Consider the following 16,594-nt stretch of genomic DNA (forward strand, 5'->3'; position numbering starts at 1 on the left):
ATCATCAAAACATTAGCAGCTTTATTTCTATTGCAGCCACAGCACTAGCCGTCATTATTTCCAATCCAAGGCCACATCAGCGAGTTATCACGCGTTAAGATGAGCCCCTTATACGTGGGAGCGGCCACGTATGAGGGATTTCTGGCAGCTGACAGTCCACAATTTCACAGAGGAATTGTGGATTCAAAACTACTCAACTTTCTCAGAGTCATGTGCTGCAATAACAGCTCATGTAGCTCCTGCTGCATCATCAGGGAGCCAGTTCCTACTGACAAGCTCATAGCCATAGCATCATGTGACCCATAATAGCCGAAAAAGTACTTTCGCAGTTTGTTAAATATGCCTTTTTTGAATCACCTGAGATACCACCTCATGCGAGCGTAAAAACTGTTTGGAGATAAATTGAGTTTTTTCAGAACTGGTGTGTTTCCATTTGGCGTTTTTTATATTTGCTATCTGAGGGTTAATGGAAACCTGCCTATTCCTGCATTTTAATTACTGATGCATTAATGTGTTTATCATTTAAATGTCACAGCTGGTAATGGTGGAGCTCGTTTTATTTACTTTATAAACTGCTGGGAATCTTATATAATATGTCATACATTTTTTGTTGATTTATGTTTTGTATTTATAATCTGAACCTACAAAGTAATCAAATAAATGTAGAGGAGTAAAAAGTATGTTTGCCTCCACAATACTATGGAGTATGGGTATTAAATGGTAGAAGTACAGCAAACTTGTGCTTGAATACAGGACTTAGGTAAATGTACTTAGTTATATCCCATCACTGGTAGTAGCCACACAGCTCTCAAGCCATCCAAATGTTTTGTTGAGGATTTTATTAAATTCTTCCTGAAAAGGATGTGATAAGTAACCTTTAGCTGAAAACAGACACTGATCACATCATTTAAGTTTAATAAAAGCCCTAAATTTGAAAATGAATTTGCTGCTTTTCAAAAAGTCCTTGAAAATGACAAAATAGTGCTTGAGAAAGTACTGAAAGTCTTAGAATTTCATCTTGTTAAAGTCTGTATGAACCCTGTCTGTCATTGTCGTGTGTACACAGTATCAAAGTCACTGAGTGTCACCCTGCTTCACAAACGTTCATGCACACACGTCTTTCTGTGTGTGTGTGTGTGTGTGTGTGTGTGTGTGTGTGTGTGTGTGTGTGTGTGTGTGTGTGTGTGTGTGTGTGTGTGTAGTCTGCGTTCTCTGCGTGACGTTCACTAAAGTCATCTGCTTCTGTTAATTAACCATAATTAAGTCCATGTGAATCCAACAAGTTAGCGGTTGACCCTGTTGGCCCCAGCGCACCTTGTTATGCTGATGACGATCTCAGAAAGTTTCTCCTGAAATGATCTTTCGTGGCCCGCCAGCAGAGGCCTCTCCGCGCTCCGCATCCCTAATGAGTCCAGACGAAGGCGATTAATATTAATGGGTTGTCACAACACCGAATCACATCTAATTTTATTGCAAATTTCAATGAGGCGATGGATGGATTTGTTAAGGTCACTCGCAGAGGGGAGGCGGCTGTGAAGAAGCTGAAAAATTAGGCCAAAAAATTAATCAGAAGATGTGGCGCTGCAGTTAAAACAGCTCACACACACGCACGCACGCACACACACACACCAACTCTCCCTTCTTTCCTTCGAGGATTTGTGGGGAACAGAATGCGTTGTAGCTGTAAGTGATTGTCCCGTCGTGTCTCAGAGCGACTACAGAGGTTGTATTTTGCAGAGCAGAGCTGATTTTTAACCCTTTGAAACTTGGAGCGACATCACTTTTCTTGTGCTGCTTTTAACAAGTATTTAAAAACAAGTATTGATGTTTCCAAATTAATGCATTTCTTTCAAAAACATGGGGAAAAAAGGCAGTGAGCACCTCGGTAAGAAGTGTTCCACAAATTGTAAGAAATTAGTAGATCTAGAAAATATTTTTGTTTTTAAAGCTATGGAAAGAAAATTATGGAAAAAATTAAGCTTTGAAAATGCAATATTTAGTGTTAATTCTTATGTTTACATATTTGAAAATTATGTTACAAAATGGTTATACTCAGAGAACTTTTCCTGGTTGTTTCCATGTATTTATTTATTTATTTGCTATATTTTTTAAACTATTTATTTTCCTTGTGCTTTTTTAAAAGTATGTTTTATATATAAGTTTTTGGTCATGTCTCCTTTTGTTGCCCTTTTACTGTGTTTTTGAAAGAAATCGAGGCAGTTTGCTCAGGTTTCAAAGGGTTAACTCAACAGTATTTTCCTTAAGAAGAAATTCGCAGATGTTTAAAAAAAACAAACCTCTGTGGACCGTTTGTGCAACATTTTAAAAGACATTTCAATCTCTCATTCACTGTTTTTGTTTCTGCATGTGTCAACTCCCCTGATGTTACAGTCCGTGGTTGTTGTGTTCTGAAAGCTGTTTCTCCAGGCAGAGAGTGTGTGTGTGTGTGTGTGTGTGTGTGTGTGTGTGTGTGTGTGTGTGTGTGTGTGTGTGTGTGTGTGTGTGTGTTTGTGTTTGCATGAGTGTGTATGTGCATGCATGTTTGTGTCTGACCCTGTGCTCCTCTCCTCTCTGCAGTCATTCTCCCTGCATCTGGCTTTGATAAGGACCAACACTGCGGAGGTAAGTGGATTAACAGCTGCCTTCACTTTGTTCCTGTGTGCATGTTAACGTTTGCCCCTGCGTGTTTCCACAGATGTCTCCTCACGATGTGTGTTTTCATGCATTATATGTGCATTTTCATATGTGTGTTTATTTTGCTCTGTCAGAGAGGGAGGAAACATTACGTAGATTCACCTGAATTCGTCTACAAGTTGTCCATCTTTTGGATGACTGAAATTTGAGACACATTCAAGAGTGCAGTTTTGCCTTGTTTGCCAAGTAATGGCTAACTTGCGTCAGAACTTAAGACTTCATTCATAACCTTCTGTGAAACCAAAATTACTGATGGGAAGCACAAAACAGAAAAACACAAAGATATTACATTCTTGACCTTAAAAGGTGGTGATTAACAGAAAAGAGACCGATTTTTCCTAAACAGTGGAGAAAAAGGCAAAACATTGCTGTTAAATTTTTTTAATTATATTTTTTGGTGCTTTGAGCTCCACAAGTGGAGTCTGGTTCATTATATTGAAGAGACGACAGACGTAGATAACACACTAAAACAACCTGGAATCATAAATAACACTACAGGTAAGAGGAAATATGAGAGTTTGAGTATTTTAATTTTGGAGTGAACTGTCCCTTTATTATTTAGTGTGAGGTGTCGTACCGTTTAGCATGTTACTTTTCTCTCCTGAAGTTATTCAGACACTGAATTTGGTGCAGATAAGGAGAAATTGGACAATTTTCCAGTTTGAAATTAGGAGGCAAAAACCAATTACAGCCCAGCAATCTCACCAAATATCAGAAAAGATCGCGTTATTGTTTGAGTGAAAGAGAGACACTCATAATTATTTGTTCCTCTGAATTTTTTGACATTGTTCTTATTGCACAGATTACAGAGTAGATACTGTCAGGAAATGATAGTGACGACAGAAGCATGACACACAGCAAAAACTGGAGTTGACCTAGAGATGTTGCGATTATGGGACTCGAAGGGAAACTGTTATTTTTCTACCTGGACCGTGTTTCCCCCTCGCTTTAGTGTCTATGTGATTCTTGGGAACAACATTTTTTTTAAATTGGTCCAGTATTGAGGGAGCAGACTCAGGCTGTAGCAAACAGGCTGTAATGTAACCACTCTGGAGCCTGTTAAAAGTTATTAAAAGTGATTTTTTGGTCACTCAAAAGTGTCTTACAACACTAAGGAAGGACCCTGCAGAAAAATGAAACGTTTGTCCTGTCTCACAGAGTCTCACTGAAGGAGAAGTCCGGTGACTTGTTGCAGAAAGATGAGGTTGTAAATGTGAGTGAGAGCTGAGTTCCTGATGATGGAATTTCACATCTATATTTTCCAGGCCTGGAAAAGTCTGGAATTAGAGACCATTTTTTGAAAAATCATCAAATTCAGTTGTGTGTAATTATTACTGTAATCTTTGTAAACTGTTAACATTACACAGTTTTATTCTGGGTCGATGTGTTGCTGATGTTTTGTTTGCCATCACGTATGTTCTTCAGTTGTCTTCCCGTCTGATGTGTTTAGAAAATGCTGGCTTAGTGAGGCACATTTTCTTTTTATTTATTTCATTATGGGTTTTTGAAACATCTTGGAAAAGCTTTGAACTTTGTCCGTGAAAACGTTGGGGAAGCCTGTTCTGTTGCCCTCGTCTTTCACTCGTTGGCACCGGTCGGCCTTTGTCATCTGTTTATCACAAAATTCAGCATTTTGAAACGTTTTTGCTCCGTCAGTGTAGCTCAGCGCAGGAGGAGACAAACAGAAGTGAGGAAAGCAAACAAAACAACGGGTTTTTTTAGCCAGAGAGCTCTTTATCATAAACGCTCTTTACTAGTTTGTGTGTTTGTTGTCTAGCATGTGGTCGATATAATTTCTTCTTCCAGCGTCAGGTTGTGTTGTTAAGGTGCTAACTGGCGTCTTGAATCCGTGCCGTCAGTCTTGCGGTTTTTGAATGTCGTATACAGACCGCCGCCGCCTGTCTGTATGAAGAGTTATTTCTTCTCTAGCAGGAGCAGAAGTGTGAGTGTGAGTTGGCGGCTGGCTTTAGTCTCTGCGATGTGTTCATGTGCACCTCGTTAGCCAAGACACCGGCGAGTTGGGTTGAAAAATACGAAGTTTAAAGTTCACTTTTGAACTTAAAGTCACATAACACCTTTGAGTGTTTGAAATCTGTCTTCTGAATGTAACTAAGAATGTGAACTGTGGTAAATTTGGGATGTGCATAGAGCTAAGACAGTGGTGATGTTTGTTAACACTCCACATATCTTCCTCATTTCCCAGCATTCACCTCCATCCACCTCATCGCCACCGGTGTTTCCTGTTTCCTGGGGGCGGGGCTTCTGTCCTTCCTGGTCTACGTCTACTGTCAGCGTTTCCACAAGCCTTCGCAGGAGTCGGCCGTCATTCACCCCACCACCCCGAACCACCTCAACTACAAGGGCAACACCACGCCAAAGAACGAGAAGTACACGCCGATGGAGTTCAAGGTCGGTGATCACTCAGGGGCTTTCAGACATCATGCAGATAAAAGGAAAACAAATTAAATCGAAGTATTTACTCGACGTGCACTTAAACACACAAACACACACAATGTAAACATTGCAGAGTCAAGGGCAGCGTGATTCATGTTTTATTTAGAGCGTTTATTCATGCATTTATCTCAATAGAGCGCTAACCACAGAAGATGAATTACCGTTCATTTTTATTCCTGTGCTCTTATACAAAACCTATAGGCTTTAATCCTTCCTACCTGCCCGCAAACCAAATCCTTATTAATGGACCCCATTAGCTTTCCGGCGCTTTAGTCAGCCCTCGACCTCCCATCGCCATCGCTCGACTGTGCATTCACATTTACAGAAAGTCAAGAAACTATTTGCACCAGAGGCTCGTAGACTTTGAGAGCAATTTCACGTCCTGTTCTCCAAAACTTCTTTTCTTTGCTCCCTAACTGTTGATGAGTTAAAGTCTGGGAGATTATTATTGATTTTTCCGTCTCTGTAAAGTGTGCTAGACTATGCTCGTGATAATACGCTCTGGATAAATGAACTTCAAACTTTTTACCACCAGAAACAAAGAGAGTTCAATCTCTGTCAACACCAACTCATTCTTAGTCGGCGTGGAAGCTGCAGTCAGGCTTTTTTGGGACAAACACCAATCATTAATTTAAGTGAAACAGAGCTGGCTGATCTGACACCGAAACGCTTTTGGTCCCATTTTACTTTTCAAAACTGACCTTTATGCTCCAAATGATAATATTCTGCATCCCAGAAGCAGCACACGTTTTGACTTCATCCTGTTTTATTCAGTTACATCCTCCAAAACCAGAACCTGCGTCCGTCTTACCTTAATCTTGGACATGGACAGGTCTCCCTCCCCCGACGCCTCTGAGCGATCAGAGCAGCTCAGATACTTAAATATTACAAACAGATATTTTTACATTTCTTTCAGTTATCTGATAAACTCTGAAGAAATATCACCAAAAATCTAAAAAAGGAAGAAGAAAAACATTTTATCAAAAACAACTTTATCCAGAGGAAACACATTTTCAGGACATATTATACTTTTTTAAACATTATTTACAACATTTTTCCTGACATATTGTGACTTCTTTAATACATTCTTTAAGATATACTTTTTATAAATTTTTGAGATTTTTTTCTTATTCTATAGCACAAAGTTTTCCTTAAAATCTTTTCAAGACATTATATACTGTTTTTTTTATTAATTACATTTTTTTCTGACAAACTATAATATATTTTTTTAACATACTAGGATTTATTTTTATTGAATTTTTTTTTTGGCTATGACATTTTTTATGTCACTTTTAATGACATAAGACACTGTGGCATTTTTTCCCCATTCACTATACTCTGATAATGTCTTATGACATTTTATTCTAGTCGTAGACATACTGTACTATGACTTTTATGACTAACTAATACTTTTGTTCACATTTCTTCCATGACATATTAAACTATGACTTTTTATGTCATTCTTCACAACATACCATAGTGACTTTTAATGACATTTTTTACGACAAACTACACTCCGACTTTTCTCTTAATGATAACTACCCTAAGACATTTTTTATCGTCTTAGCTGACCTGACCTCATCTGTCCCCGTGATCGTCCCGAACACGACAAATAAGCAAATATGGGCAGAGGTCGGTCTTCAGCAAGGATACATCTTAACCGTCTCCGTCAGCCTGACAGTATCTAACGTCCCACCAAATCTCCGCGGGAACGTGCAGCCACAACGACGCGTCCCTGTTTTCGATGGTGTCGGCCTCCTGACGCTTGTCCTCGCTGTTATTGTTGTTGGCGTGTGGACGCGGCGCTGACAGCCATCGTGCTGCTGAGAGCCTGAACTCATTAGCTTTAATGACCAGAGGGGGCAGCCGGACTCTGCTGATGTGCAGCCGGTGTCGCCGTGCGGCACCACAGCACTGTTTATCCAGCGGCTTCTCTCCTCCAGGCCAATTTCTGATGCCCGGCGTTGTGTATTTCAGCGACTCTAACCTGATTATCTTCCTGCCTCGGTCCCCAGAGCTGTTCAGATGGATTACATTAGTCTAATGCTTCCCCTGGAAAGTGTTTCACCTTATGTTCGGCTTTTACCACAGACTCGGCAATCGCATTAGAATAAAATGTGCGTTTCAGACTTGTTTTTATTTAAGAGAGCTGCAGTAAATTCCCGCCATCGCATATATTAGTGTATCGAGTATGCTTGACATGAACTAAATTAAATTTGTTAAATTGGTTTTCCTTGGTTATGAATACACTTACAGTGCACAAGCTGTAACCTGGAGGCTAGTGGAGGCATTTCATTCACCTGTGGGCAAGAATTACTCATATTATTTTTTCCCTTTTACATTAAACAGCGCATGATGTCCGCACTTTATCACTCTTATCTTAACAAGTCTGTTCTGTCTATAATTAAGTCCTCAACACTTTACTTTCTGAAATTACCTCCCAGCATGTTTACCAAAATGTTTCTTTAATGAAAACGTAAACCCAATTGAAGAGGAAAGTATCTTGTTGTAGTACAGATATGTGCTCCTCGTCAGGAGAAAGTAAATGTTATGAAAGTATTCAGTGAGAAATAAAATCACTTTTCTGTCTCCTCGATACATTTTGCAGCAACAAAAATGATTAAATTGAGATAAACAGACTGATCTTGTTAGACGGGAGCAGTTTTCCTTTGAGGACATCATTTGCATTTGGAAAAAAGCAGAAATATGTTACCACAAAAATATTAAATTGCAATTGTGTTGAAACACACTTTAAGTATCGTATTGTAGGGCGTGCTGGTGATTCCCACCCTGATCAGTAATGTGGTGAAAGATGTCACATGATTCTGCTGGTAAGTGCTTCTCAACAGGTGGTGCAGGTACCCTTTCATTTCTCACACTGTCGCATTTTAATTACACAATATGACATTTTTGACACACTGTACTATGACTTTTTTTTGACATACTGAAATTAGATTTTCTGAAATACTGCGACTTTTATTCTATATATACTTTAATATATTTTTCTCATACTACACTATCACATTTTTGTGACACTTTTTTGGAATTTTTTTTAAGACTAATGATTTTTTTGACATACTGGAAAAATACTTTTTATACTATAATATTTTTTCAAAGTACTTTGCTATGACTTTGACATACTGTACTGTATTTTTAGTCATACTATACTATCTAATTTAAAAAAAACTTTTGAACTTTTTGGGCATTTTTTGGCAGACTATACTGATATTTTTCATTACATTACACTTTGATCTTCATGACATACTGAATTGATATTTATCTATTGTTAGTATTATTATGACTTTTTTTATATATATACTGTGCCGTACCTGATCATACTTGACTATGACTTTTTTATTTATTAATTTTGACATAGTGTACATGTTTTTTTGTTTTGTTTTTTTTTTTGCATTATATTTTCACAAATTTTACTCTGCTCTACTCTGACCTGTTTTAAAATATACTAGGACTTTTTTGTCATACTGTTCTATATTTTTCACAGCACTTTACAATTACTTTCTTTTAGCTACATTTTTTACTATGACTATAAAAATACTTTTTTTATATATATATATGAAACAATGACTTGTTTGACATACTACTTTTTTAAATCAAATACAATACTATATTGTAGTCATAATGTACTTTAAAATATGAGACAAAATACTGTAATTTTCACATTTTTCTTTGACAGTTTTATGATACAGTTTGAATGAAAAAGCGTTATTTTTTTCTCTGCTGTGTCGTTTCAGACGCTTAACAAGAACAACCTGCTTCCAGATGAACGATCCAACTTCTACCCGACGCCGCTGCAGCAAACAAACGTCTACACCACCACCTACTATCCCACGGCGCTCGGCAAATACGACTACCAGCCCAACTCCTCCCCTTCGCCGTGCCGGACCTACAACCAAAACAACAACAGCTGAGACAAGCCCCGCGACCGGCTCTCCGAACCCCGCTGCCGACGGACGCCGCCCCGATGCCATGGTGACATAACTGAACCGACATGAACTGAAGCGTTTCTCAGAGCTCGGCCAGGTTCCTCTGCTCATCGCCGCCCCCGTAGTCTCTTCCGCATGGTAGGGTTTGTGTCTTCTAGGGCGTTTCTGGAACTTTCCATGAGGAGATGTGGGTTTGGACGGCGAGGCCCGAGTCCTGGTGCAGTCAGGGAGTTACACAAGCAGCTGCGGCGTGTTATTGTAAGCGCCTGACTGGATAAAGCAGTGTCAACTCAGAGCGCCACGTGGGGATCCAGTGGAAAATTCTAGCAGGACGAGTTACGGCTTCACACAGATTGCATTGACCACAAACACCTCAGCGCAGGTGCTGAGCTCAGAATCCACAATGACGGAGACGAACATGAGCAGAATATTCAAAAAAACATTTCTCCGGGTCACTGTTTCACGCCTCTCCATTACTAACCACATTCTCAGCCTGTAATGAACTCCGAGTCCCTCGACAACAGAAGCAGTTACTGAGAACAAAAGGCGCACACCGTCGTGTCCTTGCCGCACGGCGCAGAGCGAGAGAACAACAGAAGAGAACACTCAATGAAGTCGATGATGAAATGAATTAGAGATCGATATCAGCTCGCCGTTCGGGCCGGATGCACGCCCTCCGTTGTTGGTATTTCACGTGACAGAAAAGATAAGAACTTCAGAGTCAATCAAGTTTTTTGGGCGGAAAAGTCACGACACTAAAGCCCGAGTTGAGGTCGCACGGCGTTTGTGGACAAGGACGTTCACACGTGAATCAAAGCAAGGGGGATTGTGGGAAGCGGTCTGAACTGTACATAAAGCTTTGGGAATGCCTTGGTTGCCTGAATGCAATAGAGGGCAGAGCGAGATTTATTTCCTTTCTATTTCTTCTGTTTAATTTTTCTTTTTTTCTTTTCAGAGAACAATAAGACTTCTGAAAGGGAATTGATTGATTCTCCAATCGATTCGATGGATGCATCGATTCTACTGAGTGCTAAATAGCTCGGTGGTCATATCAAATATGGCCAGTGTGCTGAACAACTGGATTGGGTTTTCTATGATGGTAGAATAAGCTAGTAGACTGGCACTTGTTCTTTTTTTAATGTTTGTTTTTTAAGATATTCTGTAGCATAGGAGGAAATATTTTGTTAAATAAGATATAGCTGATTAATTCTTGTTTTCTCTAATTTCTGAATGAACACATTCCTTTGTTTTCTTGATTTTTCATAAGTTTGATAACCATTGCATCTTCAGTAGGTTAACACGAAGATAAAACAATAAAAAAAATTGTTTTTCTTACAATGACTGTAACAAGCATCAATTTGGCCTCTGCTTGAAAAAAACGAAGAAATTATGCTTGCTAAGAAGTTTGTCTGTGCGAAGGAATGAGTGTGTGTGTGTGTGTGTGTGTGCGCGCGTGTGTGCGCGCGTGTGTGTTCGTGTGTGTGTGTGTGTGTGTGTGTACATGCAAACACATGTACTCTGTCTCTGTGTGTCTGTATGCCTGAATGAGCCAAGGTGGTCGCTGTATTTTGTACAATGTAAATGCTTTCATACATATGATTATATATGAGGATGTCTGTAAAGACGATTTTTGTGCTTTTTTTTTGTCCACTTCCTGTCGCTGACACTCCAGGCATTCTACTGTTTTTTTCTATATTTCATGTATGAGATGTTAATCATAAGTTAAAGCATCGCGCCTCTGGTTCCTTCAGAGGTGACACTGACACTATTTATAGTCAAAGCTTGGTTTATAAAGGGCATTTTCACAGCTATATTTTATTATTATTATTGCCTGATTGATGAATGCTAACCCAGCAATGCTTTTCAGTTCAGCTACTGTACATGCACGAGACGAGAGCTCTATCTGTATATAGGAGCAACAGCCTTCTGCAGCCCATTTAATGACCCTGCAGAGGATCGTGTAAATGTATCTGTATATTGTATAGCTAACACTGTTTGTTTTAAAAAAAAAAAGCCTTATAGTTGTTTAAAAAAAGTGCAGCAGCTAAGTACACACCAACCATGAGGTTTGTTTGGGGACAGAGCTCCACCATGTGACCGACCGCTTGCGGCTCATGACCCAAACCAGCTGCTCAAACATCAAATTTACAGAAGAAAAATCCAGATTGAATATAACTGTGTAGCATTAATAATATGAGGCAGTATCAAAAATTATGAGTTAAATATAGTTGACAAACTCAGAAGAAGTCCTTTTGATCCAAACTGAGCCTCTAATGGCTGCGTTTGAAAGCCCGTCATCCTATTGGTCAATGTTGAGCTCTGTCCCCTGCGATGTGAGGCTCTGTGCCCTTCTATGCAACTTACCAGGTGTACTGTTAGACCTGTCATGTAGACTGTAATCACTGCCTTTTAGACACTGTGAATTTTTTGGTACCCTATATTTTTGTATATTGTACATTATAAAGGATAATAAACCTTGATGCGAATACATCAGTAGGGGCAGTGAGCCTCTGTTAAAGTCGCAGTTTTGGAGAGATTTTAGAACATTTAATTGGAATATGACTCACAATCATGATTTGGGCTTCCCTCGGTTAAATTCTCATGATTCACAAGGATTCTGATGACGGGTCAGCATGTATGTTTTTTCAGGGCTGGTACCGTTTATCAGTACATGATCTGATGATATCCATTAAAATTAAAAGTGAAAAGTTTTCTGTCAATTTTTAGAATTTGGAATATGACAAAGTCCAATTTAAAACTTTGTTTGAATCCCTTCAGCAAATGTTTAATCAAGACCAAAAGCATTCACCATCAAATGCAGCAGGATCACACTTTTATGCACTTTTGGATCCTGTGCTATAGTATGACTTTTAGACCCAATTTTACACCTGTGCTAAAATATGACTTTCTGACGCGATTTTGGACCCTGTCCTATAGTGTGACTTTTTGGCGCAATTTTGGATGTTGTGCTAAAGTATGACTTTTTGACGTGATTTTGGAACCTGTACTATAGTAGGACTTTTTGATGCAATTTCAGAACACATCTTATATTATGACTTTTAGGTGCGGTTTTGGAACCTGTGCTACTGTTTGTTTTTTGTGCTATTTTTGACCATATGTGATGTTCTGTCCCTATGCCATCACAGCTGTGATTCAGAAATAGGCATGAGGCTACAGCAAAAATGCAATAATATAGCATGGCGAAAAATGTCAAAATATGAAATTTCCCCAAAAACATCTGAGAACCTCATAAAATATTGTGTTGAGACATACCATAGCATAGAATGTTGCAAAAACGGCCAAGAACAAGCTAATATGGCATGTCGAAAAAATGATTAAAAAAGCAAGGCAAAAGTATGGCAAAAACAGACATTTCCAAAAACTGCTAAAAACTGTCAAAAACTACATGAAATAGCGTGTGGAGACACGCCATAGCATAGAATTTTGCAAAAATTGAAAAAAAACCCGAAATTTCATATGCCGAAATAATGAACGAAAAATCAAAGGCTATATTATGGAAAAAAAATTTCAAAAAATGATATTTCTCGAACACTGACAAAAACTGCTAGGAACTACATAAAATAGTGTATTGAGAAACACTATAGCATATAATGTCGCAAAAACTGGAAAAAAAAAAACCCAAATTTCGTGTGTCGAAAAAATGACCACAGAAGCAAGGCTATAGTATGGCAAAATTGTCAAAAAAAACGACATTTCCCAAAAACAACTAAAAACTGCTCAAAACTACATGTAATAGCGTATTTAGACACGCCATAACATAGAACGTTGCTAAAATTGCAAAAAAAAAACGCCCAAATTTCGTATGACTAAAAAATGACCAAAGAAGCAAGGCTATAGTATGGCAAAATTGTCAAAAAACGACATTTCCCAAAAACTGATAAAAACTGATAGAATCTATGTATAATAGCGTATTTAGACACGCCATAGCATCGAATGTTGCTAAAGTTGCAAAAAACACCCAAATTTCGTATGAGGAAAAAATGAACAAAAAAGCAAGGCTATAGTATGGCAAAATTGTCAAAAAATGACATTTCCCAAAAACTGATAAAAATTGATAGAAACTACGTATAATAGTGTATTTAGACACGCCATAGCATCGAATGTTGCTAAAATTGCAAAAAAACACCCAAATTTCGTATGTCGAAAAAATGACCAAAAAAGCAAGGCTATAGTATGGCAAAAATGTCAAAAAATGACATTTCCCAAAAACTGATAAAAATTGATAGAAACTACGTATAATAGCGTATTTAGACACGCCATAGCATCGAATGTTGCTAAAGTTGCAAAAAACACCGAAATTTGGTGTGTCGGAAAAGATGACCAAAGAAGCAAGGCTATAGTATGGCAAAATTGTCAAAAAATGACATTTCCCAAAAACTGATCAAAACTGATAGAAACTATGTATAATAGCGTATTTAGACACGCCATAGCATCGAATGTTGCTAAAGTTGCAAAAAACACCCAAATTTGGTGTGTCGGAAAAGATGACCAAAGAAGCAAGGCTATAGTATGGCAAAATTGTCAAAAAATGACATTTCCCAAAAACAACTAAAAACTGCTTAAAACTACATATAATAGGGTATTTAGACACGCCATAGCATCAAATGTTGCTAAAATTGCGAAAAAAACACCCAAATTTCGTATGTCGAAAAAATGACCAAAACAGCAAGACTATAGTATGGCAAAAATGTCAAAAAATGACATTTCCCAAAAACTGATAAAAACTGATAGAAACTATGTATAATAGCGTATTTAGACACGCCATAGCATCGAATGTTGCTAAAGTTGCAAAAAACACCGAAATTTGGTGTGTCGGAAAAGATGACCAAAGAAGCAAGGCTATAGTATGGCAAAATTGTCAAAAAATGACATTTCCCAAAAACAACTAAAAACTGTTTAAAACTACATATAATAGCGTATTTAGACACGCCATAGCATCGAATGTTGCTAAAATTGCAAAAAACACCCAAATTTCGTATGTCGAAAAAATGACCAAAGAAGCAAGGCTATAGTATGGCAAAATTGTCAAAAAATGACATTTCCCAAAAACTGATAAAAACTGATAGAAACTATGTATAATAGCATATTTAGACACGCCATAGCATCGAATGTTGCTAAAGTTGCAAAAAACACCGAAATTTGGTGTGTCGGAAAAGATGACCAAAGAAGCAAGGCAATAGTATGGCAAAATTGTCAAAAAATGACATTTCCCAAAAACAACTAAAAACTGTTTAAAACTACATATAATAGCGTATTTAGACACGCCATAGCATCGAATGTTGCTAAAATTGCAAAAAACACCCAAATTTCGTATGTCGAAAAAATGACCAAAGAAGCAAGGCTATAGTATGGCAAAAATGTCAAAAAATGACATTTCCCAAAAACTGATAAAAACTGATAGAAACTATGTATAATAGCGTATTTAGACACGCCATAGCATCGAATGTTGCTAAAGTATCAAAAAACACCCAAATTTGGTGTGTCGGAAAAGATGACCAAAGAAGCAAGGCTGTAGTATGGCAAAATTGTCAAAAATGACATTTCCCAAAACAACTAAAAACTGATAGAAACTATATATAATAAGCGTATTTAGACACGCCATAGCATCGAATGTTGCTAAAATTGCAAAAACACCCAAATTTAGGTATGTCGAAAAAAATGACCAAAGAAGCAAGGCTATAGTATGGCAAAATTGTCAAAAAATGACATTTCCCAAAAACAACTAAAAACTGATAGAAACTATATATAATAGCGTATTTAGACACGCCATAGCATCGAATGTTGCTAAAATTGCAAAAAAACACCCAAATTTCGTATGTCGAAAAAATGACCAAAGAAGCAAGGCTATAGTATGGCAAAATTGTCAAAAAATGACATTTCCCAAAAACAACTAAAAACTGATAGAAACTATGTATAATAGCGTATTTAGACACGCCATAGCATCGAATGTTGCTAAAGTTGCAAAAAACACCCAAATTTCGTATGTCAAAAAAATGACCAAAGAAGCAAGGCTATAGTATGGCAAAATTGTCAAAAAATGACATATCCCAAAAACTGATAAAACTGTTTAAAACTACATATAATAGCGTATTTAGACACGCCATAGCATCAAATGTTGCTAAAATTGCAAAAAACACCCAAATTTCAGATGTCGAAAAAGATGACCAAAGAAGCAAGGCTATAGTATGGCAAAATTGTCAAAAATGACATTTCCCAAAACAACTAAAAACTGCTTAAAACTACATATAATAGCGTATTTAGACACGCCATAGCATCGAATGTTGCTAAAATTGCAAAAAACACCGAAATTTCGTATGTCGAAAAAATGACCAAAGAAGCAAGGCTATAGTATGGCAAAATTGTCAAAAAATTACATTTCCCAAAAACAACTAAAAACTGCTTAAAACTACATATAATAGCGTATTTAGACACGCCATAGCATCAAATGTTGCTAAAATTGCGAAAAAACACCCAAATTTCGTATGTCGAAAAAATGACCAAAGAAGCAAGGCTATAGTATGGCAAAATTGTCAAAAAATGGCATTTCCCAAAAACTGATAAAAACTGATAGAAACTATGTATGATAGCATATTTAGACACGCCATAGCATCGAATGTTGCTAAAGTTGCAAAAAACACCGAAATTTGGTGTGTCGGAAAAGATGACCAAAGAAGCAAGGCTATAGTATGGCAAAATTGTCAAAAAATGACATATCCCAAAAACTGATAAAAACTGTTTAAAACTACATATAATAGCGTATTTAGACACGCCATAGCATCGAATGTTGCTAAAGTTGCAAAAAACACCGAAATTTGGTGTGTCGGAAAAGATGACCAAAGAAGCAAGGCTATAGTATGGCAAAAATGTCAAAAAATGACATTTCCCAAAAACTGATAAAAATTAATAGAAACTACGTGTAATAGCGTATTTATACACGCCATAGCATCGAATGTTGCTAAAATTGCAAAAAAAACACCCAAATTTCGTATGTCGAAAAAATGACCAAAAGAGCAAGGCTATAGTATGGCAAAAATGTCAAAAAATGACATTTCCCAAAAACTGATAAAAACTGATAGAAACTATGTATAATAGCGTATTTAGACACGCCATAGCATCGAATGTTGCTAAAGTTGCAAAAAACACCGAAATTTGGTGTGTCGGAAAAGATGACCAAAGAAGCAAGGCTATAGTATGGCAAAATTGTCAAAAAATGACATTTCCCAAAAACAACTAAAAACTGTTTAAAACTACATATAATAGCGTATTTAGACACGCCATAGCATCGAATGTTGCTAAAATTGCAAAAAACACCCAAATTTCGTATGTCGAAAAAATGACCAAAGAAGCAAGGCTATAGTATGGCAAAATTGTCAAAAAATGACATTTCCCAAAAAACTGATAAAAACTGATAGAAACTATGTATAATAGCATATTTAGACACGCCATAGCATCGAATGTTGCTAAAGTTGCAAAAAACACCG

At 37.5% G+C, this 16,594-nt stretch overlaps 1 protein-coding gene across 4 annotated transcripts in view; it reads left to right on the top strand.

The window, feature by feature from the left end:
* The window catches only part of sema5ba (sema domain, seven thrombospondin repeats (type 1 and type 1-like), transmembrane domain (TM) and short cytoplasmic domain, (semaphorin) 5Ba), a 231,228-nt gene extending 219,648 nt beyond the window's left edge, over window positions 1–11,580 (top strand). For 3 of the 4 annotated variants that reach the window (XM_088083656.1, XM_042495042.2, XM_088083657.1), the window contains 3 exons: window positions 2,578–2,622; window positions 4,898–5,103; window positions 8,901–11,580. In XM_088083656.1, coding sequence (XP_087939782.1) covers window positions 2,578–2,622; window positions 4,898–5,103; window positions 8,901–9,077 — 428 coding nt within the window. In that variant the 3' untranslated portion in view covers window positions 9,078–11,580. Of the gene's footprint in view, window positions 1–2,577; window positions 2,623–4,897; window positions 5,104–7,917; window positions 7,980–8,900 lie in introns of all 4 variants that reach the window. The other variant, XM_088083658.1, reaches the window with a different exon arrangement.
* The last annotated feature ends 5,014 nt before the right edge of the window (window positions 11,581–16,594 follow it).

Source organism: Plectropomus leopardus, chromosome 10 (genome assembly GCF_026936395.1).
Source record: "Plectropomus leopardus strain MGB_pleo_1.0 chromosome 10, ASM2693639v1, whole genome shotgun sequence".
NCBI classification, from domain to species: Eukaryota; Metazoa; Chordata; class Actinopteri; order Perciformes; family Serranidae; genus Plectropomus; species Plectropomus leopardus.